The sequence below is a fragment of the Cherax quadricarinatus genome, chromosome 2 (assembly GCF_038502225.1).
Source record: "Cherax quadricarinatus isolate ZL_2023a chromosome 2, ASM3850222v1, whole genome shotgun sequence".
Taxonomy (NCBI): Eukaryota; Metazoa; Arthropoda; class Malacostraca; order Decapoda; family Parastacidae; genus Cherax; species Cherax quadricarinatus.
In genome coordinates this window covers 75,999,132-76,024,099 of record NC_091293.1, presented here as the reverse complement: position 1 = coordinate 76,024,099, position 24,968 = coordinate 75,999,132, and the positions used below count along the sequence as shown (strand labels likewise).

The 24,968-nt window shown below is 38.4% G+C and overlaps 1 protein-coding gene across 5 annotated transcripts in view; it reads left to right on the top strand.

Moving 5' to 3' along the window:
* Abca3 (ATP binding cassette subfamily A member 3) overlaps window positions 1-24,968 on the top strand; it is a 705,605-nt gene that overhangs the window by 467,557 nt on the left and 213,080 nt on the right. For 4 of the 5 annotated variants that reach the window (XM_070088958.1, XM_070088966.1, XM_070088975.1 and 1 more), the window contains 4 exons: window positions 5,300-5,549; window positions 5,678-5,868; window positions 16,812-16,874; window positions 20,872-21,029. In XM_070088958.1, the coding sequence (XP_069945059.1) occupies window positions 5,300-5,549; window positions 5,678-5,868; window positions 16,812-16,874; window positions 20,872-21,029 (662 nt within the window). The remainder of the gene's footprint in view (window positions 1-5,299; window positions 5,550-5,677; window positions 5,869-16,811; window positions 16,875-20,871; window positions 21,030-24,968) is intronic. The other variant, XM_070088973.1, reaches the window with a different exon arrangement.

Here is a 24,968-nt window from a genome sequence, read left to right as displayed (position 1 = left end):
ATGAAGGAACTTGTATTATCACCAGCTAAACATTTTGTTCATAATGGAAACATCTGTTCTGGGAATGGAGAGACAAAAAACCATGCTGGCAAACAAGTCGGTGCTTGAGCACCCAAGTGCTCTTCCAGAGAATGGAAGACCATCATGTGGAATGCCCACTCATGAGGATCCTCAAGGCAAAAATGAGAGTAGATCTGTCAAGATACTGAGATTCCCAGGTAAATGGGTGGAATTTGAACAGAGATTGATATTCTCCCTTGCACCAAAAGACAAGATATTCTCAGTGAGAGAGAAAAGGGTAGCTGATGTTTTAGAGTCAGGTCTTCAAAGCTGGTTAAGGGCTGTGTGGCTGTCCAATTGAGTCCCCAGGGTAATACTGCCATTTAAACTACCTTGAGTTCCTTTCAGTTCACCAGACATAGTATAAGGATGACAAATTCCTGCATCCAGAGAGTACACACTGAGAATATCATACCAGCCTTCAGAACAAACACTCGAGAAAAAAGAAATCCCACTGGGGATCTTCAATGATTTACGTAAAGCTTTTTATACAGTTGACCATGACTTGCTCTACATGAAATTGTCACACTATGGTATAAGAGGGCACTCCCTCAACTACCTAAAGTCATGCCTCAGCAACAGAAGCCAATATGTGTGCACAAATGGAGCAAACTCTTCCACACAGCCAGTTACAGTTGGTGTCCCACAGGGAAGTGTCCTTCGCCCTCTTCTCTTTCTCATTTACATAAACGACCTACCAAATGCATCGCAACTACTCAAACCCACACTATTTGCAGATGACATTACATATGTCTTCTCTCACCCGAGCCCAGTCATGCTAGCCAATACTGTAAATACCAAATTACAGAAAATATCTACCTGGATGATGACTAACAAACTTACTCTCAACATTGACAAAACCTACTTCATTCAGTTTGGTAACAGAGCTACAGATGTCCCTCTTAACATAATGATAAACGGATCACCTATCACAAAGCTCACAGAGGGAAAATTCTTAGGAATCCACCTTGATAATAGGCTCAAATTTCAAACATATGTACAACAAATTTCCAAGAAAATTTCCAAGACCGTAAGCATACTATCGAAGACACAGTACTATCTTCCACAGTCAGCCCTCCTGGCCCTATATCACTCACTCATTTACCCCTATCTCACCTATGGAATTTATGCATGGGGCTCAACAACAATAAACCATCTCAGACCATTAATTACCCAACAAAAGGCTGCAGTCAGAATGATAACAAATTCCCACTACAGGCAGCACACTCCACCAATATTCAAAACTCTAAACCTACTCACCATACAAAACATCCATACTTATTATTTTATCTACTACATGCATAGAACACTTAACTCTGATATAAACCCTCCCCTCAAACATCTCCTTACCAACCTCAACAGAACACATGACCATAACACAAGGCACAGATCACTCTTTGATGTTCCTCGTGTCCATCTCACACTATGCAAAAACTCCATGCACATAAAAGACCCAAAAATCTGGAATTCATTGACTGTGAACATTAAAGAAACACTGTCTGTTTATAAATTCAAGTCTCTTCTTAAGAACCACTTACTCACCCACAACTAAATAAATACTGCATAACTGTATCTCATAAATTATAACCTGTGACCCTGTCAAACTTTGTTCTTTTTAATTACATTACCTAATAGAATACTCCATTCTCTTGAATGTACAGTAACTCATCAAATGACCATATGATCTGTCTTTGAAATATTCATTTGTGCTTAATTGTTGTTTACTGTAATTTTTACCACTGAATATATCATTGCTTAGTTAATATTAAGTTAATTTTAAGCCTGCCCATAATGCTCTGCATACAAGGGGCTTTTGGCATGTTCTCAGAACCACTGTATTTCTTTGTACATCTATGTATCATGTCCAAATTAATTATAAATAAATAAATAAACGGTATGGGTAAGGTCTTGGGAATCAGACCCCAAAGGTTCCCCTGATCAGCCAGTACTGAAGGGTCTTCCATAGCTTCTTGTGGGAGAAAGAGAAACATGTCCTTGTGACATTCCAATTGGTGGCACCACCCAAGACAGATTGTGGGCTGAGTAAGAAAGTTGAAGTCATGAAAAATAATCTCTTAATGATGGACTCCATTGCACATTTGAAAGTCAGTGGTCTAGACAAATAATGAATCTGACATAGAAGAAAAAACTGCTTCTCAGTAGGGATGGAGAGGTGGAGATGGGGGGCATTTGAACTCTGCCAGTAACCCCCTTTAAGGGGTGTGAGGGGGGGTGCCATGATGGCGAAGAGCTCTTAATTCAAGGAATTAAAGCTGCTCTCCCTTTTGATCAGACCTGATTAATTCCCATTCCATGGGTGCTGTAAGTCTTCTACAGGTTTTTCAGTTTCTGCTGTAATAAATATTGCACATATAACCACTGCAGGAAGTTCTGGGAAATAAGTCAAGATTTCTCATAGTTGATGAGGAAGCCAATCATCTGTAACACCCAGAGTGCCATCTAATGATCTTTAGGTGTGAAAGGAGATGAGCTAATTACTAGAATGTTTTCCAGATAGATGAATACTGACACAGTCTTAGTATAGAGGGTGCAAATATGAGGCCAACAGATGTAGATAATAGTCCTTGGTGCTGTCTTGAATCTGAAAGACACAGCCACGAACTGGTAGCTTATTCCATCCAGGTGAAAGTAGAACTTGTGCAGGTTGCAATGATTTGAAATATAAGTGGAGGCCTTGTGGAGGGTAATTGTGGCTGCCAACCCAGACTGAACCAGGAAATAGTGAACTCAGGTGATAGATTCTGACCCAAACCATATAGATTATGTGAAATTTCAGATCATCATGATCCAGAAAGAGACAGGATTTCCTATTCTGTAGAAGGAAAACCCTGGAAATGAATCTTGGATCTTTGTCATACCCACTTCATGCTATCCTAAAGAAGATTTGTGACAGTGGGAGACAGGTGCTTAGAAATTGCTGAAGGGACAGAGAATAAATACATGTGACAAATGGGAAAGATTTCCTAGAAGAATAACTGGACTTTTAAGTAATAAAAAAGAGTAAGGAAATTATCTAGGAATACTCAGGTCGACCAAGTTTCTTTCCCTTCATTGGTTAACAACTTCTGTTCTGGGATGGGGAAACATTAAGGGGGGCCACAGAGAGTAGACCCTGCTGGTCTAAGAACAGGAAGACAAATTATTGCAAGGGGTTACCCAGAGGTATGGAAAAATAGACTTTCTGCAGAAAGCTTTGAGGCTCTTGCAATTCCAGAGCATCAGGTAAGGAAGACTGTGGCAGGCAGGCAGGCATAGCAGTTTAAGAGCTTATTTGAGCTGCTGACTTATCATCAACCATTTGTTAGATAGTAAAGCTACTATAGATGGTTAAAAAGGACATTATCCTTGAAGAATCTTGGATCCAGATATCCCACAGGACCCTTCAGTACCTTGTAAAAATGTAAGAGTATACCTGGAGGGTGTTTCAGAGATCAACACCCCTGCTGCCTGGTCAGTGACAATGCCTCACATTCAGGGGCCAAGGAAGCTGAGACCTGCTTCCTCTTGATGAATGCTGGACTCACTAAAGGAGGTAATGACCATTTCTAGCCCATGAATAAGAAGAGGCACCCCCCCCTCCCCCAGTGCCATACAACCAACAACAGAAGATTCTTTCTATACCAGGCACTCATAAGAATTCAATCTTGCAAATGAGCTACTGCATAGCAGTCAGTGAAGGCAGCACAGCCATCACAGTGCCAGTTGGACAGAGGTAAAGGCTATCCTGAACAGAGATTTTTGAAGAGCAGCTACAAAGCCCAATGGACTCAGCAAACTAAAGCAACTGCTGAAAACGTATGAATGAGAGATTATTACATCATCGTCTACACTATATTGTCAGGTTAAAAAACACTTGGGTCTTCGAGCTCTGCTGGGATCCTTGCTGGTGCCAGGTGCAATAGGCCAGCATTGACATGCCAGCTATGACAAAGGGATGCCTCTCTTCTGAGCATAAAGTGTATGATGGGCCTTACTGGGGCTCAGAGTGGAGAGTTGAGATGAATGAGTGACATGTTCCAAGTGAGCCACTCGAGGTTCCCATCCCAGAAAGATGTTTTGGTGTTTGTGTGCGATCAAACATACAGTATTAACAATAAAATTAAATTTAAATGTCATGTGGAGAAATACTCCAATTTATGGCCCAAAAAAAATTTATGAGAGGTAATTAACAAACTCCCAGGGAAGTACTGTCGTCCTGCCAAGTAAGCATTAAACAGAAGCCTGTAATTATTTTACATGATGGTAAGATTGCTGGTGTCTTTTTTCTGTCTCATAAACATACAAGATTTCAGGTACGTCTTGCTACTTCTACTTACACTTAGGTCACACTACACATGCACATGCAAGTATATATATATACACACCCCTCTGGGTTTTCTTCTATTTTCTTACAAGTTCTTGTTCTTGTTTATTTCCTCTTATCTCCACGGGGAAGTGGAACAGAAATCTTCCTCCGTAAGCCATGCGTGTCATGAGAGGTGACTAACATGCCAGGAGCAAGGGGCTAGTAACCCCTTCTCCTGTATACATTACTAAATTTAAAATGATAAACTTTTGTTTTTGGGCCACCCTGCCTTGGTGGGATACAGTCAGTTTGTTGAAAGAAAGAAGAATTAACAAACATTATTAATTTTTATTCAGAATGTAGACTAACTAGGCATCTTTGTCAATCTCTGTTATATGTAAACAAACTTTAGATTTTTTTATTAATGTGTCTACCATATTCCAGGTTTACGTGCACAAGATGTCCTAGGTGTTAAACCATCCAGATTAACTCATAAGTAAAACAGAACTGTACTGAAGATAAATACATTAATAACTCAAAAATTCTATCAAATTTATTTGCTTCATTAGTTTCTTAAAAGGTATTATTGCCCTTTTATGTATAAGCTCATGGCAGTATAATATGAAGTATGAAATTGCAGGAAATATTTGTGGATCCAGGAAATAAAAGAATCAGTATTTCTATATATTTTTTTTTACAGTAACTGTATAGTATATGTATATTGGGCAACAAGAACAAGCTGCATAATAAATGTAACCACTCTTTTTTTTTATTATTTTAGTTAAAAAGGCCTATATTCACTAACTTCCTCTTGGTTTCATGTGGTCTTCTATGGAGTTAAAGAAACAGTTCAGATATTAATTACTAGTTAATGAAATTGAGACCTTTAAACTTGGATTTATTTGTAAATTTTACTAATTTCTTTGTTTATAGGTGCTGGGTATCATCTCATTTTAGTTAAGGAGAAGGGATGTGATGTTCATGCAATTACTGATGTGTTAAAGGCTCACATTCCTGATGTTGAACTGGACCAGAATGTTGGAGCAGAGCTCTCCTATGTACTTCCAAATGCTGATGTGGCAAAATTTGAAAATTTATTCCTTCATCTTGAAAAGCAGAAAAAAGACCTGAAAATTTCCAGTTTTGGTGCATCTCAGACTACTATGGATGAAGTCTTTTTGAAGTTAGTGTTTAAGTATTTCCTGTCATGACCAGTTGAGTTTAAAATAAATTGCTAATTTCCAAAAAAGTTGAAAAGATGAGAGTAGCCATTGGTAAATATGACTATATACTCATGTTTCTTGCTCACAGAGTTGGTAAAACAAGTGATTCAGAAATCAGTGGTCACCTGCACAAAGTTGTTGCATCAACACCAAGCAAGAAGAGCAAAGCTAACGGAACACTACCAGTACATGTTGTAGGTCATGAGAATGGACTCTTACTTGACATTGAGCAAGGTGACCAAGTACTAGTAGAAGAGAATGATATGCAACACAATCAAGGTATATATAATAACAGTATATTTTTCATTTTCTGTAATTATATCACAGTAATTTTCTCTTGATATTTATACTTATATGCAACTTAATGTTATGCATTTTGGGCCTGCTTTTTTGATGCTAGAGATTTTTTTTTTTTTTCAACAAGTCGGCCGTCTCCCACCGAGATACTAAATTTTAATAGAATTTTTACCTATTTGACTTTGAGAAAAGATAGACAGGTTATTTTATTTCTCACATTAATAAAATATTTTATTTTCATGTTTTTGCTAGCCTTGTATATATTTTTTTACACTTTACAAGACTTTCCCATGTATGAACTAACCCTTTCAGTAAATTACAAAAAAGGCGCAATACCGTGATTGGAACAATACACAAATAACCTGCACATAGAAGAGAGGAGCTTACGACGACGTTTTGGTCCAATGTGGACCATTTACAAAGTCACACTGACTTTGTAAATGGTCCAAGTCGGACCGAAACATCGTTGTAAGCTCCTCCCTTCTATGTGCGGGTTATTTGTGCAATCCTTTCAGTTTCCGCCATTTAGAACTACATAATTGAAGCCAGGGGTCCCTCACATGGTTCTACATTAGGATTAGTCCTCCTGAAATGCCCTGGCATGATAGTGGCTTTCTTTGTACGGTGGAACCTCGGGTTTTCTCGATCTCCGTTATCACCAATTTCGGTTTTGGCCGACTTTTTTCGTTGATTTTTGGCTTCCGTTTTCATCGATTACCTCCGTTTTCATTGATCGCGCAGAACCTGTCCAGTGCCCAGCATGCAGACAAAGCCGCCTCCCACACACATTCTCAGCCAGTGTAGCGTTGTTTCTCGGTGAGTGAACATATTCTGCCAGGTCATACGAAACATTTCATATGTCACATGTTTATCGTGTGTGGCTGCTAAATAAGTGACCACGGCCCCAAAGAAAGCTCCTAGTGAAAAAGAAATCCTAAGAAAATATGATAGTGGCATACGCATCGCTGAACTAGGCAGGATGTACGGGAAGTCACCATCAACAATCACCTCCATTGTGGCAAAGAGAAAAGAAATCATGGAAGCTGATGTTGCAAAAGGGGTAAATGCAATAACCAAACAGAGATCCCAAACAAGTGAAGAAGTGGAGAAATTGTTGTTGGTGTGGATCAGAGAAAGTTAGGAGGAGATAGTGTTGTGCAGTCCATTATTTGTGAAAAGGCAAGGCAGTTGCATGAGGATCTCATAAAGAAACTGCCTGAAACAAGTGGTGATGAAAGTGAATTCAAGGCCAGCACAGGCTGGTTTGAAAAATTCAAGAAGTGAAGTGGCATACAGTGTTTCGTAAGGCACGGTGAGGGTGCCAGTTCAGACAAACAAGCGGCTGAAAAATTCGTGCGGGAATTCAAATGTTATGTAGTCTGAAAAATTCCAACCCCAACAAGTGTTCAATTGTGATGAAACAGGCCTCTTTTGGAAGAAAATGCCAAAGTGGACCTACATCATGCAGGAGGAAAAGGCACTGCCAGGACACAAGCCTATGAAAGACAGACTAACTCTCCTGTTGTGTGGTAATGCTAGTGGGGATTTCAAAGTGAAGTCTTTACTGGTGTATCACTCTGAAAATCCCAGAGTGTTCAAGAAAAACAGTGATGTGATGAGTAAATTGTGTGTGATGTGGAAGGCAAACAGTAGGGCATGGGTCACTAGGGAAGTTTTCCTGGAATGGTTTAATGAAATGTTTGGCTTGAGTGTGAAGAAATACCTCCTGGATAATAAATTGCCACTCCAGTGCCTCCTGTTAATGGACAGTGCTCCTGCTCATCCTCCAGACTTGGAAGACCAATTGTCTACGGAATTCAGTTTTGTAACAGTGAAGTTCTTGCCTTGTAACACCACTCCTCTCCTCCAGCCCATGGACCAGCAGAGCATTGCAAACTTCAAGAAACTTTACACCAAAGCAATGTTTCAAAGGTGCTTTGACATGACCTCGGAATCTGCATTGACCCTAAGAGAGTTCTGGAAAAATCACTTCAATATCTTCCACTGCATAGGCCTTATAGATAAGGCTAGGCAGGGAGTGACTTCCAGGATGATGAACTCTGCTTGGAGAAAATTGTGCCCAGATTGTGTCCAAAAGAAGGATTTTGAAGGGTTTGAGGCTGACCCAGTTGACCCTACACCTGTTGTGCAATCAATTGTGGCATTGGGGAATTCCATGGGGTTGGATGTGAGTGGCCAGGATGTGGAAGAGTTAGTGGAGGACCACAATGAAGAGCTAACCACTGATGAGCTGCAAGAGTTTCATCTGCAACAGCAACAGACCACAGCTGAGGAAATTGCTTCAGAGGAGGAGGAAGAAAGATGGAAGAAGGTGCCTTCTTCAAAGATTAAGGAAATTTGTGCAATGTGGACTAAAGTGTATTCATTTGTGGAGGAACATCACCCTGAGAAAGCTGTTGTAATCCATGCTGGTGACTTTTACAATGACAATGCCATGTCCCATTTTAGGCAAATCTTAAAGACACCCCCAGAAACAGACCTATCTGGACAGATATTTTGTGTGACAGGGGTCCAAGTGACTCTCAAGCTGGTCCTAGTGACAGTAAAAAACAAAGGAGGGAAGTGATCCCAGGTAAGGACTTGGTACTTAGAACCCTTATGGAGGGAGATTCAATAGCCTATCTTCCCTCTTCCCTCCTCCCTGCCTTCCTTCCAGCAACAACAACTATCTTTAAGGTAAAAAATTTTTTTTTTGTTGATACTTCTGGGTGTCTGAAACGGATTAATTCCATTTACATTATTTCTTATGGGGAAAATGGTTTCAGTTTTGGCTGATTTCAGTTTTGACCTATGGCTCTGGAACAGATTAAACACGAAAACGAAGGGTCCACTGTACTTAATAAATCAAAAATGTAATTACTCATTGTAACCTTTGCAAAGAAATAAAATCTTTATCTTTATGAATTCAGCACACTCACAAGCTGTGAGCAATAAATTTTGTAGATATGACAGAATGGGTCTGTGCCGTGAGTGTGCACAGTATAAAAAAAAAAATCCTGCCCCATGCAGTGTGTAATGGGAAAAGGAAAACGCTGACTACGTGTTTGGTTTATAATAGTTACTCTGAGGTGTTTTCTAGCATGGTTTTTATGGTTTTATTGGCTGTTTCTTGGTATCATTTGATTTGATTGGAAGATACATTACTGAAATAGAGATGATTTTTGTTAGTTTCAGCCTGAAACTGGACTCAATATAGCAGAAATATTTGATTTTTGCCAATTTTTCTGAGGATGGGAAAGGCTCCCCCTTCACCCCCTGGTCTGTTTTCTGGGCTTCTAATAGGTCTGATTCAATTATTGGGATAAAGGCAGGCCCCACTTTCCAGCACTTTGCTTTACAGCATTTCCCTAATACAGCGATTTTTAATTATACCCATTCTTCATTTATTCGGACTTCCTACAATAAATATATTCACCACTTACTGTAAGATAAAAAAAATATTTCACTTCCATACTCCCTCTCTCCAATGTGATATCCAGTTTTTCTCTACTTAAATCATTTGATAGCCTTATCACCTTACTCTTATCTATGTTCACTTTCAGCTTTCTACCTTTACACACTCTCCCAAACTCATCCACTAACCTTTGCAACCATTCTTTAGAATCCCCCAAAAGCACAGTATCATCAGCAAAAAGTAACTGCATCAACTCCCATTTTGTATTTGATTCCCCATAATTTAATCCCACCCCTCTCCCGAACACTCTAGCATTTACTTCTTTTACAACCCCATCTATAAATATGTTAAACAACCATTGTGACATTACACATCCCTGTCTAAGTCCTACTTTTGCTGGAAAGTAATCTCCCTCTCTCCTACACACCCTAACCTGAGCTTCACTATTCTCATAAACACTCTTTGCAGCATTTCATAACTTACTACCTATTTCATACACTCGCAACATCTGCCACATTGCTCCCCTATCCACTCTATCATATGCCTTTTCTAAATCCATAAATGCAAATACAAAGAATGTTATCCATGGAGGCAAAGAAGGGAGTGTATGAGAGTATAGTGGTACCAACACTCTTATACATGTATGGGTGTGAAGCATGGATTGTAAATGCTGCGACGAGGAGGCAGCTGGAGGCAGTGGAGATGTTGTTTCTAAGGGCAATGTGTGGTGTAAATATTATGCAGAGAATTCGTAGTGTGGAAATTAGGAGAAGGTGTGGAGTTACTAAAAGTATTAGTCAGAGGACTGTTGATGTGGTTTGGTCATTTAGAGAGAATGGAACAAAGTAGAATGGCTTGGAGAATGTATAAATCTATTGGGGAAGGAAGGCAGGGTAGGAGTCATCCCTGAAAAGGTTGGAGGGGGGGGTAAAGAAAATTTTGTGGGTGAGGGACTTGGACTTCCAGCAAGCGTGTGTGAGCGAGTTAAATAGGATTGAATCAAGACGAATGGGTTTTGGGACCTGACGAGCTGTTAGAGTGTGAGCAGGGTAATATTTTGTGAAGGGATTCAGGGAAACTGGTTAGCTGGACTTGAGTCCTGGAAATGGGAAGTACAATGCCTGCACTTTAAAGGAGGGGTTTAGGATATTGGTAGTTTGGTGGGATGTAATTCTGAACTGTCGTATCTGAGCACCTCTGCAAAGACAGTGATTATGTGTGAGTGATGGTGAAAGTGTTGAATGATGAAAGTTTTTTCTTTCTTTTTGGGTTTTTCTTTCTTTTTGGGTCACCCTGCCTCAGTGGGAAATGGCCTATGTGTTAAAAAATATATATATATATATTTTATTCTTTATTAACACATTGACCGTTTCCCACCAAGGCAGGGTGGCCCGATAAAGAAAAACTTTCATCGTCATTCATTCCATCACTGTCTTGCCAAAGGCATGCCTATACTACAGTTATAAAACTGCAACATTAACACCCCTCCTTCAGAGTGCAGACACTGTACTTCCTATCTCCAGGACTAAAGTCAGGCCTGCCAGTTTCCCTGAATCCCTTCATAAATGCTACCTTGCTTAAACTCTAACAGCACATCAAGTCCTAAAAACCATTTGTCTCCATTCACTCCTGTCTAATACACTCACGCATGCTTGCTGGAAGTCCAAGCCCCTCGCACACAAAACCTCCTTTACCCCCTCCCCCCATCCTTTCCTAGGCCAACCCCTACCCCGCCTTCCCTCCACTGCAGATTCGTATACTCTCGAAGTCATTCTATTTCATTACATTCTCTCTATATGTCCAAACCATCTCAATAACCCTTCCTCAGCCTTCTGGATAATAGTTTTGGTAATCCCACACCTCCTCCTAATCTCAAAACTACAGATTCTCTGCATTATATTCACACCACACATTGCCCTCAGACATGACATCTCCACTCCCTCCCGCCTTCCCCTTGTTGCAACATTCACAACCCATGTCTCACACCCATACAAGAGCATTGGTATAACTATACTCTCATTCATTCCCCTCTTTGCTTTCATGGAAGAAGTTCTTTGTCTCCACAGACTCCTCAGTGCACCACTTGCCTTTTTCCCCTCTTCAATTCTATGATTCACCTCATCCTTCATAGACCCATCTGCTGACATGTCCACTCTCAAATATCTGAACACATTCACCTCCTCCATACTCTCTCCCTCCAGTCTCATATACAGTCTTCCTTTACCTAATTTTTTTTTTTTGTTATTCTCATCACCTTACTCTTTCCTATATTCACTTTTAACTTCCTTCTTTTACATACCCTACCAAACACATCAACCAACCTCTGCAGAATCTTCCAAAAGCACCATGTCATCAGCAAAGATCATTTGTTACAAGTCCCATTTTGTGATAGATTCTTTATCTTTTAACCCCACACCTCTTGCCAACACCTGAGCATTCACTTCTCTTACTACTCCATCTATAAATATATTGAACAATTGTTACAAGTCCCATTTTGTGATAGATTCTTTATCTTTTAACCCCACACCTCTTGCCAACACCTGAGCATTCACTTCTCTTACTACTCCATCTATAAATATATTGAACAACCATGGTGACATCACACATCCCTGTCTAAGGCCTACTTTTACTGGGAAATAATCTCCCTCTCACCTACATTCTCTAACATGAGCCTCACTATCCTCGTAAAAACTTATTACTGCCTTCAATAACCTACCTCCTATTCCATACATTTGCAACATCTGCCACATTGCCCCCCTATCCATCCTATCATATGCCTTTTCCAAATCCTTAAATGCCACACAAACCTCTTTACCCTTATCCAAATACTGTTCACCTATGTGTTTCACTGCAAACACTTGGTCTACACACCCCCTACCTTTCCTAAAGCCTCTTTGTTCATCTGCTATCCTGCTCTCCATCTTACTCATAATTCTATCAATAATAACTCTGCCATACACTTATCCAGGTATACTCAACAGATTTGTTCCCCTATAATTTTTACACTCTCTTTTGTCCCCTTTGCCTTTATACAAAGGAACTATGCATGCTCTCTGCCAGTCCCTAGGTACCTTACCCTCTTCCATACATTTATTAAATAAAAACACTAACCACTCCAAAACTATATCCCCACCTGCTTTTAACATTTCTGTCTTTATGCCATCAATCCCAGCTGCTTTACCCTCTTTCATTCTTGTTTTTAAACAAACTGGCCATATCCCACCAAGGCAGAGTGACCTAAAAATAAAAACTAAAGTTTTTCCTTTTAAATTTAGTAACTTATACAGGAGAAAGGGTTACTAGCCCCTTGCTCCCAGTGTTTTAGTTGCCTCTTATGCTACTATATGATTAAAATTTTTGTGCAGTATACTATATATATACAGTGTTCTTATACACAGGATGGCCCTGCTTATAAAGCAGATTAGGTTCTGGGCTCCTGCTGTAAAGTGAAAATTGCTGTAAAGTGAAACACATGCTTTCAAATGCATATAAAAGCCTGATAACATGTTTACATTGTCATATTAATTAAACAGTATAGCTAGGACTAAAATGCATATACAGTACACACATTACTTACCTTAAAATATTTTCATCTTTAGCTATGATTATTGGTGAATATAATTATTATGAAAGAGTGGGAGAGGCACTGTCAAGAAATTTTAATGAAAATAAAAAATTTTGGAGTGAGTTAAACAAGATAAGAAAGCCTAGGGAAAGTATGGATTTGTCAGTTAAAAACAGAGTAGGGGAGTTAGTAGATGGGGAGAGGGAGGTATTAGGTAGATGGCGAGAATATTTTGAGGAACTTTTAAATGTTGAGGAAGAAAGGGAGGCGGTAATTTCATGCACTGGCCAGGGAGGTATACCATCTTTTAGGAGTGAAGAAGAGCAGAATGTAAGTGTGGTGGAGGTAAGTGAGGCATTACGTAGAATGAAAGGGGGTAAAGTAGCTGGAACTGATGGGATCATGACAGAAATGTTAAAAGCAGGGGGGGATATAGAGTTGGAGTGGTTGGTACTTTTGTTTAATAAATGTATGAAAGAGGGGAAGGTACCTAGGGATTGGCAGAGAGCATGTATAGTCCCTTTATATAAAGGGAAAGGGGACAAAAGAGATTGTAAAAAATATAGAGGAATAAGTTTACTGAGTATACCAGGAAAAGTGTACAGTAGGGTTATAATTGAAAGAATTAGAGGTAAGACAGAATGTAGGATTGCGGATGAGCAGGGAGGTTTCAGAGTGGGTAGGGGATGTGTAGATCAAGTGTTTACATTGAAGCATATATGTGAACAGTATTTAGATAAAGGTAGGGAAGTTTTTATTGCATTTATGGATTTAGAAAAGGCATATGATAGAGTGGATAGAGGAGCAATGTGGCAGATGTTGTAAGTATATGGAATAGGTGGCAATTTACTAAATGCTGTGAAGAGCTTTTATGAGGATAGAGAGGCTCAGGTTAGGGTGTGTAGAAGAGAGGGAGAATACTTCCCGGTAAAAGTAGGTCTTAGACAGGGATGTGTAATGTCACCATGGTTGTTTAATATATTTATAGATGGGGTTGTAAAAGAAGTAAATGCTAGGGTTTCGGGAGAGGGGTGGGATTAAATTATGGGGAATCAAGTTCAAAATGGGAATTGACACAGTTACTTTTTGCTGATGATACTGTGCTTATGGGAGATTATAAAGAAAAATTGCAAAGGTTAGTGGATGAGTTTGAGAATGTGTGTAAAGGTAGAAAGTTGAAAGTGAACATAGAAAAGAGTAAGGTGATGAGGGTATCAAATGATTTAGATAAAGAAAAATTGGATATCAAATTGGGGAGGAGGGGTATGGAAGAAGTGAATGTTTTCAGATACTTGGGAGTTGACGTGTCGGCGGATGGATTTATGAAGGATGAGGTTAATCATAGAATTGATGAGGGAAAAAAGGTGAGTGGTGCGTTGAGGTATATGTGGAGTCAAAAAATGTTATCTATGGAGGCAAAGGAGGGAATGTATGAAAGTATAGTAGTACCAACACTCTTATATGGATGTGAAGCTTGGGTGGAGTGTGGAAATTAGGAGAAGGTGTGGAGTTAATAAAAGCATTAGTCAGAGGGCAGAAGAGGGGTTGTTGAGGTGGTTTGGTCATTTAGAGAGAATGGATCAAAGTAGAATGACATGGAAAGCATATAAATCTATAGGGGAAGGAAAGAGGGGTAGGGGTCGTCTTCGAAAGGGTTGGAAAGAGGGGGTAAAGGAGGTTTTGTGGGCGAGGGGCTTGGACTTCCAGCAAGTGTGCATGAGCGTGTTAGATAGGAGTGAATGGAGACAAATGATACTTGGGACCTGACGATCTGTTGGAGTGTGAGCAGGGTAATATTTAGTGAAGGGATTCAGGGAAACTGGTTATTTTCATATAGTCGGACTTGAGTCCTGGAAATGGGAAGTACAATGCCTGCACTTTAAAGGAGGGGTTTGGGATATTGGCAGTTTGGAGGGATATGTTGTGTATCTTTATACGTATATACTTCTAAACTGTTGTATTCTGAGCACCTCTGCAAAAGCAGTGATAATGTGTGAGTGTGGTGAAAGTGTTGAATGATGATGAAAGTATTTTCTTTTTGGGGATTTTCTTTCTTTTTTGGGTCACCCTGCCTCGGTGGGAGACGACCGACTTGTTGAAAAAAAAAAAAATTAAGGGAAAGCGGTTATTTTCATATAGTTGGACTTGAGTCCTGGAAATGGGAAGTACAATGCCAGCACTTTAAAGGAGGGGTTTGGGATATTGGCAGTTTGGAGGGATATGTTGTGTATCTTTATACGTATATGCTTCTAAACTGTTGTATTCTGAGCACCTCTGCAAAAGCAGTGATAATGTGTGAGTGTGGTGAAAGTGTTGAATGATGATGAAAGTATTTTCTTTTTGGGGATTTTCTTTCTTTTTTGGGTCACCCTGCCTTGGTGGGAGACGGCCGACTTGTTGAAAAAAAAAAATAAAAAAATAATTATTGTGGGAAGTCTGAATAAATGAAGAATGTGTATAATTAAAAATTGCTGTATTAGCGACATGCTGTGCAGCGGGACCTGCCTTTATACATGGTTACATGTATGTACTCCAATCCTTTGATTGTCCCATGTTAGTTTTGATTAAATTTTTTACAACTTATTATGTGGCATAAGGAGGGAAGTTTTCTAAATCTTAAATAATGCTATTAGCAAGAAAAAAGTTCTCCAAAATCAGATGATAGATAATTTAGATGATGGATAATTCAGAGGATTGATATTTCAAATGATTAGTAATTCAGATGATAGATAATTTACTAGATGAATTTCGATTGAAAATATTTCGTAGCATTTTTTTAAATAATTGACAGTTAATGATTTAAAAAAATTAGTAATCTGCCATTTGCTACCAAGTTAGCATTTTTTATAATAATTTATCTGATATATTTATATCTGTTTTGAAAAATGATTATTTATTATACACCACATAATACAAAATAACACTGTTAATGGAAGGTTAACTTGTTTTATTAATATATTACTTACATAATAGGTTCATTTTTTGTGTATGTTGAGGCTTAAGTAACTTTTTTCATGTGTTGGAGGTACTTGAGTTACAATACACAAAGGGTAGAGAGTAGAACATGGATGGATAGAGGTGCTATAGCAAGCTTTGTTATTCATTACATTTGTTACACATGGAATAAGAGTTTGCATGTTCACATGGTTATCACATTTGTTAAACACACACACACACACACACACACACACACACACACACACACACACACACACACACACACACACACACACACACACACACACACACACACACACACACACACACGCACGTACGTACGTACGTACGTTATTTTACAAATTTTAAATTTTATTTTGCATGTTAGTGCATCAGTTGTCTGGGAACTAGTCATCCATAAACACTACAGTCAGTGTTATTAGTAATGTCTTTTATTTAATGTTCTTTTTGTGTGATGACACTCGTGCATGGAAAAAGTACACACAAAACTTATTTCCTTGAAGCTGTTTCCCAGAGTTTTGTTTGATTATAATATGCAGGTGACTTCCAGGTATCTTTGTCTGGAGCCATGACATAGAAGTGATCAGCTTCATGCATACCACAAGTTTGTCACTAAGCCAGACATGGCTTAGTAACAAACTTGTGTCACTTGGGTTAGAATCAGAGGATACTGTATATTATTACTATCTGAGCCATTGTATCCTCAAGCAGATATATTACCAATTCTTCTATAAATGACTCAAATCACAGCTCACAATTATCCCACAATATGTTTAGAGAACTTCAATAATGTTTCTGCTCATTCTGGACCCAAATTATGGTTAACTATGCCCCCAGATAATTGTAGCATTAATCAAATACATTTTACCACTTATTTTTGACTGAAAGAACACAGTAGTTTTCATAACAGTTGATGTTGTCACTAATGAGTTTGGTAAGTTGAATACATGTCATGCCACTTACTAAGTGTTAATGCATACCTCACAGGGAGAGTGACAGCCACTTGGTTTAATGCAGCCATTCAGCGTGTCACACTTGTCATTGAAAATGGTAACAATCGGAAACCTGGTATTTAGAATTAGTCTTGGCTATAAAATCCTTGCTTTTACATTTCTCACTCTTCTCCTCTTTCATAAATATGAGTGTAAGGATTGGAATTTGGCAAATTTAAGAAATTTCAATTTGAAAATATTGAATTTTATGTCAAAGACAATTTTTCAATATAACACACACAGTTTTACAATTTATACTAAAAATTTGTAATTTTTTACCCAATAATTTAAAGGCCAGATGTCCAAGAATTATTTGTTCTTTTAAATATACTTTTCAGTTTATGCACAATATATACTAGAGTATTTTACTCATTAAATGTAGATTTGTCTTAAAAAGTTATATGAACAAGCTTATCTTTTCGTAACTTTAAATTTGTTTAATGTAATAAATCTTTAATTGTTGCTAGATATTAATACTGGTTTCCTTTGAACATGTTGGTGGTGGTCCTAACAATTAAGTTTTTTATGGATTTTTGTATATTTCTTATAGATTAATTTTTGTATGTTTATATTATCGGTTCTAGTACCCATATTTTCTTTCCTTCTTCATCTCCGAGTCAATTATATATATACTTCCCATCTATATTTAGTAAAACACAATCATTTTTTCTTTATTTGATTTACCTTGGGTCTCACTATAGTTATGTACAACTAGCATCTTCATTCTTCCTTTTCTACTAGGTAAGTGCAAGTTACATATATTGGCATATATTTATTAAGTTACTCTTAATATTGATACCTAGTTTTCTTGGAACTTCAGTATCACACATGCAAACCTTAATGAACATCATAACTTTTATGTATTGTATGCTCTCAGTATCTGTCACTTTTGCATTTGTATTTTGTTTTATCCTGTTGGCTGTTATCCACAAACTGGGCTCATTGTTCCATGACAGCATAACCTTTTATGCCATTATCCAACAAACTTGGCTTCCAGTTCCATGGCTTGTATATGTTATTATGCTGCCATGATCCACAAGTTGAGCTTCTGGAGCCTTGATCCACTTTTCCTTACATCCCCTTGTTTAACTATTCTATATATTAGGTGACCTGTTTTTACTATAATCTTTTTTCTACAACTACAACTAATCTGTATTTAAGCAAAATGTTTGACCAATACTGTGTGTGGGACTGGGGGACTCAGAATGCCATTTATTTTTGTCTTTGAATCACAGTTCAGTATTTAGTGTTGAGATTCGTCAAAAGCCTCAGAAACTAATAGAAAAACAAAATTGGGTATGCACAATGACTGTAGTTGTTGTTTTCAAAATTGATGACCAGCCTTTTACATATATACAAGACATAGAACTTCTAGGGATTGTGTTAGAGTTGCTGCTGATGGAACAGAAGTCTGTAGACTACATGTAGATAATTCTGAGAATTACTGAAATACTTGTTTTTATTATAAAAGTTTATATTACTTTACAGTGTAAGTTTACTAATACTGTATACCTGAGACATTGCTTTGAAAACTACTAATGTATTTTAAATATTGCTTTCAAAGCTAATTCTTTGCACACAAAATATAATTTGCTATGCTTAATATAGAAAGGTATTTAGTATGGCTAATTTAGTGACTAAGATTGTACTGATATAAACAAAAGCTGTCTTGTGATAAAAACTGACACAGTACTGTACTTTAACACAATTTTAGCATCCAGTATAAATTTATTCTGATGCTCTTAGAAATTAGATTAGCTATTAACTAATCCTAGCCTTCAGACAGCACTGGTTCACCTACATGCCGCAACTATACTACACTTATTATTAATATTTTAATATAGAGTGCTAAATCCATAAGGGCTATACCATAAAAAAAATGGGAGGTAGTCAGGTTTAATTCAAGGAAGGGGAAGTTAATTTCAGTTCCTTGGATCATAAGCCATTAGAGAGCATCAAAGCATCCCTTTTTAAAGGGTGCTACTAGAGTGTAGTGAATGCTGTACAATCGCACTTTATCTGATACACTTGTGTTTAAATATAGAGAGTCCCCTGAATGAGCTGTAGTGACGCTTCTAAGCTTTGCTTGCATGGCACCGCATCTGCATGCTTTATATATATTGGTAAGTCATTTTTTTACTCACTTGGTTTGCAATTAGCTCTCAAAAGATTCAAGACAAACACTGAATAGTCATAGATTTTGGGGGAAAAGGATCAGTTATAAGAATATTTCTTAATAAATAGGTTTAAAAGCAAACAGTTAAAGCTGTTTCTGTTTTATTTTTTGCAGCCTTAAATATTTCAGAAATATATTTAGTTACAATATTTTAACCCTTGAACTGTCCCAACATAGATCTACGTTCACTCGCATAGCGCTCTTAATATTTTAATGTTTTTTTTAAATGAAGAGCGCATTTTTCTACATGTTATAGGATAAAAAAAATTTTTAGGGTCAGTACTTACCGAGATATAAGGCTGCGAAGTTAGCGCTGGATGCTCACCTGATGGCAGCATTGAGTCCTGCCGCTTACAGAAGTGTTGCCGATATACCTTTTTTACCCGTTTTTATTTTAATTTATATAATTTTTATGTTCTGATAATTACAATTTATAATAGTTTTCATGATTTCATAGTTAGTCTTTGTTCTGATACTAATATTAGGTACTGAAATAGTACTCAAATAGTCACAATCACACTGACAGATGAACATTTTCACCTGCCCTGGTCATTTACTATTGTCTAGAAATATATACAAAGTATTTATAGGTCTCAGCAATGTTTTAGACATGCTGGAGTATATATGAAACTCGAAGCACGGTGTTATGACGAGTGTCAGTAAACTGCTGACAGTGCAGTGACACTTGATGAACGTGCACTGCTCCAGGGAACCCTGGCTTTATTTGTTTCCACTGTTACACACAAACATGTCTGTCTGTCTGTCTAGCTCTGCTTATCTGTCTGCCTGTGTGTGTCTTTCCGTCTGCTTGTCTCTCTGTCTCAGGGAACAACTAAACCTCTTGGTTTATGAGCCTCTCCCTGATTCCTGAGCAAGTTAAAATGCATATTACTTGCGTCATGCTTGTTATACCTTATATCTACAAGCACTGTATAGTACTTTGCCTGGAATTTTTGGGTTATCCTAGGTAATTTACACTATGTATAATAACTGTGTACTTATGTGTACCTGTGAGAGACAGAGATAGAGAAAGACAAAGATATAGACAGAGATAAAGACAGAGACAGATACAGACAGAGAGACAGCCAAAGTCAGTCAGCCAGCTAGCCAGCCACCTAGCCGGCTGGCCACCCAGCCAGCCAGCCTGCCAAATACATATTACACATGTTCCAGAATCGTTTCTCTTCACATAGGGCATAGGTTATTGGGCATTCTGGCAAGATAACACTACCAGTGGTATCAGAAATGAAAGGATGTTGCATGTGGGTTATTATTGAGGTTTTTGATATTTCTTAGACCGCTTGTGGCCACATCCATCTCAAAGCCACTAAACTTTGGGTCAACATCATTTTCCTCTTAAAAGGGGAGTGTTAATACGACATAACATCAGTGAATCCCTGGTGTTTGCCACGTTATTTGCTCTAGCTGGCTCTCAATTGAACTGGTGCTCCCACAAGGTACTAAGCGGTCCCAGATTTTTTTAATACTGCACACACCGAGTGTTAGGACCCATTCTATATTGACCAGGCATCTCAGGCCAATTGTGCCAAATTTGGAGGCAGGAAAAATAAAACGTAGATCTATGTTTGGATCACTGGCGGTACAAACATAGATCTACATTTGGACCGTTTAAGGGTTAAGAGTGAAAATTATATATAACTCAAGTCAAATAAGATTTGTCAAACCAGTATATATATAAAATTAGTTAATTTGAAAAATATACATACATAAAACATTTTGAAATGTGTAAAAACTATATAAATGCATTTTTATTGATTTTGTTTATTTTTTAAGTACTCTAAATAATATATAAATGTTAAATTACCTTTTATTATTAATACTATATATTTTTGACAAATTATTGAACTTCATGCAATAGCCAAGGGTGCAGTGTCTAACCAGCTACAGTCATCAACACCACGACGTGTTCCACTTCAGAGAAACATCGGATGTTTTCTTCTCATGCAGCAGTTCAGGGCAATGCTTGTCAAAAAGATCCTCTACACATTTAGAAACATACTTCTGACTCTAGCCCAGGTATGTATATTCTCAAACTGAGTGCAATATGAGTGCTCAGAGATTGGGTCTTTATTTACATATTAGTAACTAGCAATTTAGTAAAGTCTTTACCCTGAGTATATCACTTCTTGGTTCTTTGCTTTTCCTCATATGCACTAATGACCTTCCCAGTGAATCTCAATTACTTAAACCAGTTCTGTTTGCAGATAACACTTGTTATCTCCCACTCAAAGATGAATTCTCTCAGTAACATTATTAATGAGAAGCTCATAAAGGTATCTACTTGGATGATGACCAATAAACTCGCTCTTAACATTGACAAGACCTTATACATGATGTTTGGAAAGAGAGGTGCAAATATGTAACTAAATACAGTAGGGCCCCACTTATATGGCAGGTTAGGTTCAAGGCTACTGCCAGAAAGCAGACATTGCCGGAAAGCAGAATGCCATTTTTTTCCACTTATAAATGCATATAAATGCCACATAACAAGTTTACACTAACATATTAAGTTAGCAGTAGAGCTAGGCATTAAAAAACATTAAAAAAGTAAATACACACACAGTACCCACATTATTTACCTCAAAATATTTGTAGTCTTAATGTAGGGCAAAAGGTGAGTAGTATTTACTGTAAGAAGTCAGGTGTGGTAGTCCTCCTGGCCACCCCCACCCACACATTATATGCTACGATGATGCTTAAAGCTCCCTAGAGTGATAAAATGCATATACAGTACACTCATTACTCACTTTAAAATATTTGTAGTCTAAATGGTCTTAATGTAGGGCGAGAGGTGAAAAGGTATATAGTAGGCACAATAATAAGTGTATATTGTGTATATTAAGTTCAAGCTTTTGAAGAGTGGTGGGGGGTGTGTGTGTTTTTTTTTTTTTTTTCTCTTTACACAGGGTTTGACAAGGTTAAGGGTCCCTAGCTTTATTGACAAGCTATTTACAGGTTAAGGATTCCTAACTTTATTGGCAAGCTAAGAGCTGTTACCTACATCAGCTCATTTGAAAGCATTTTTATTGTTATGAGACATACAAGTAGGGAACAGGATGAAGTTGGAGCCATTTGTGGGCCAGCATTTTCATTTGATCAACTGACTATCTCGTTTACATCATTATGCTGTACGAATGTGTTCCATACTCGAGTCATCCTGGGTATATATGATCTCAGATGGAGTGATGTTCTGGAGAAGGGTACAGCCAGAGTGAAGTTGCTGCTTTCTGCCCGTCTTGTGGCATAAAAGCTTGTTTCACGCTGTCCTCGAAGTGGATCCAAGTGTGGTACTTTGACAATATTGGCCTTGTACATAACAGTAAGGCCACCCACATCCCTCCTATGTTGAAGGCTCTGCTGAAATGACAGATCTATCCAGGATGGGTCCAGGCGAGAGATGAGATGTCTTGCTCTGTTCTCTACACTGTCAAGCAGTCGTAGATGGGGGGGGGGGGGGCAGGCAAACCAAGAAAGTGGAGCATACTCAAGGTGTGAGTGTGCCTCGTACAGAATCTTGCAACCCCTACTGTCAAGCAGATGCGAGATACGGCGAAGTGCTGTAAGCTTTCTGGCTGCCTTGTTTGCAAGATTTACAACATGGTTCTTTATGGTTAGTTTGGGGTCAAATTTCACCCCAAGGATATCAACTTCTTCTCCAAGTGCCAACACCCTCCCATTCATCCTTACTACTGCACCAGCATTACCATCATGGTGCCTAGAGACGATCATCATTTGCGTTTTCTCAGGTGCAAATGTTACTTGCCAATTTGGATTTAGGAAAAATAAAAGCACTAATGATGCAATCATAAAAATGCTAGATCTGCTTTACACAGCATTGGAAAATAAGGAATATCCACTAGGAATTTTTATTGACCTAAGAAAAGCTTTTGACACAGTAGACCACGACATCCTACTCCACAAACTTGACCATTACGGCATAAGAGGCCATGCGCTTGCTTATTTCAAATCTTACCTTACTAATAGGTATCAGTATGTTACCATTAAAGACACAGCATCAACAACACGGCCACTTGATACTGGAGTTCCGCAGGGAAGTGTCCTTGGTCCCCTGCTCTTCCTCATATACATCAGTGATCTTCCAAACGTATCCCAACACCTGAAACCCATTCTCTTTGCTGATGACACGACTTATGTCATCTCTCACCCTAATCTTGCCACCCTCAACACCATTGTTAATGAGGAGCTGATCAAAATATCGACTTGGATGACAGCCAATAAACTTACGCTTAACACTGACAAAACCTACTATATTATGTTTGGTAGCAGAGCAGGATATGCACAAATTAACATTAAGATCGACAACACTCTAATTACCAGACATAATGAGGGCAAATTCCTAGGCCTATACCTTGACAACAACCTGAATTTCAGCACCCATATCCAACACATAACCAAAAAAGTATCCAAAACAGTTGGGATCCTCTCCAAGATACGATACTACGTGCCGCAAAATGCCCTTCTCACACTATACCACTCACTTATTTATCCATACCTCACCTATGCTATTTGTGCTTGGGGATCAACTGCAGCAACACATCTAAAGCCAATAATAACCCAACAAAAAGCTGCAGTAAGAATAATCACTAAATTCCATCCCTGGCAACACACCCCCCCCACTCTTCATAGATCTAAACTTACTCCCTGTTCAGTACATCCACACTTACTACTGTGCAGTCTACATCTACAGGACCTTAAACTCCAATATCAACCTTGACCTAAAACGCTTTCTTGATAGTTGTGACAGAACCCACAGGCATAACACCAGACACAAACATCTCTACGACATTCCCCATGTCCGACTAAACCTTTACAAAAATTCAATGTATGTCAAAGGCCCTAAAATCTGGAACACCCTACCTGAGAACTCTAGAACTGCAGACACATTCATCACCTTCAAAACTACCATTAGAAAACATCTTATCTCCCTGATAAACCCCATCAACTAACTACACGAATACCACCTGGTGTTTCACACTTACACTCACTCACCCATTTGACCATAAACAGAAATATTAATCTCAATCTTAAAATAATGAATCCTATGATACTCCAATACTGAAACTATGTACTGTGCCAAAACAAAAGCATTCACATTGCTAAACTCACAAACTAGTATTTAGTCACTTGGCCATAATACCAACTTACCTCATAATTTGTAATATTTTAAAATAAAGAATTAATCTAAGTCTTCCCGAAATGCCTAGCCATGCTAGGCGTTCTAGTGGTACACTCTGTAATCATTATTTAACTACATGTAAACCACACAACAACCAAATTCTGTAAATTCAACATTGTAATCTTTATAGAGAATAAACTTTGAATTTGAATTGAATTTGAATCTATTTCCCCAAGCTGATATAGCTCTCAGCTGGTGATTGATGTAGCTTAGAGCAGCTGGCATTTCTTCTCTTGGATAAGTGAATGTCAGTGTACAGTCGTCTGCATATGCATGTGATTCTGGGATGAGATGAAGAAGGTCGTTGAAGTAGACATTCCATAACAATGGTACAGCACGCTTCCTTGTGGAACACTTGTCCCAGTAGGATGTCTTGCTGATTCCGTTCCATTGAGAGCTACTCTTAGAGATCTACCATGAAGGTAATCACTGAGGAGACATAACGTAGAGCCTGCAATTCCCAGTGCTTGAAGTTTTGCTAAGAGGCCCTGGTGCCACACCCGGTCAAAAGTGCCAGCAATGTCTAGTGCTACCACACAGCTGACTTTGGATTCATCCAGTGACTGGTGCCACTTAGTGGAGAGGTTTAACAACAGAGTAACCTTTCCTGAAGCCATATTGGCGATCACAAAGTAGTGAGTGGTAGTCAAAAAACTCTGTCATTTGTCTTGAGATTATTGTCTCAAGGATCTTACCAGTGATTGACAGGAGTGACACTGGTCTGTAGTTGCTGATTTCTTCTCTGCTCTTCTTTTTGT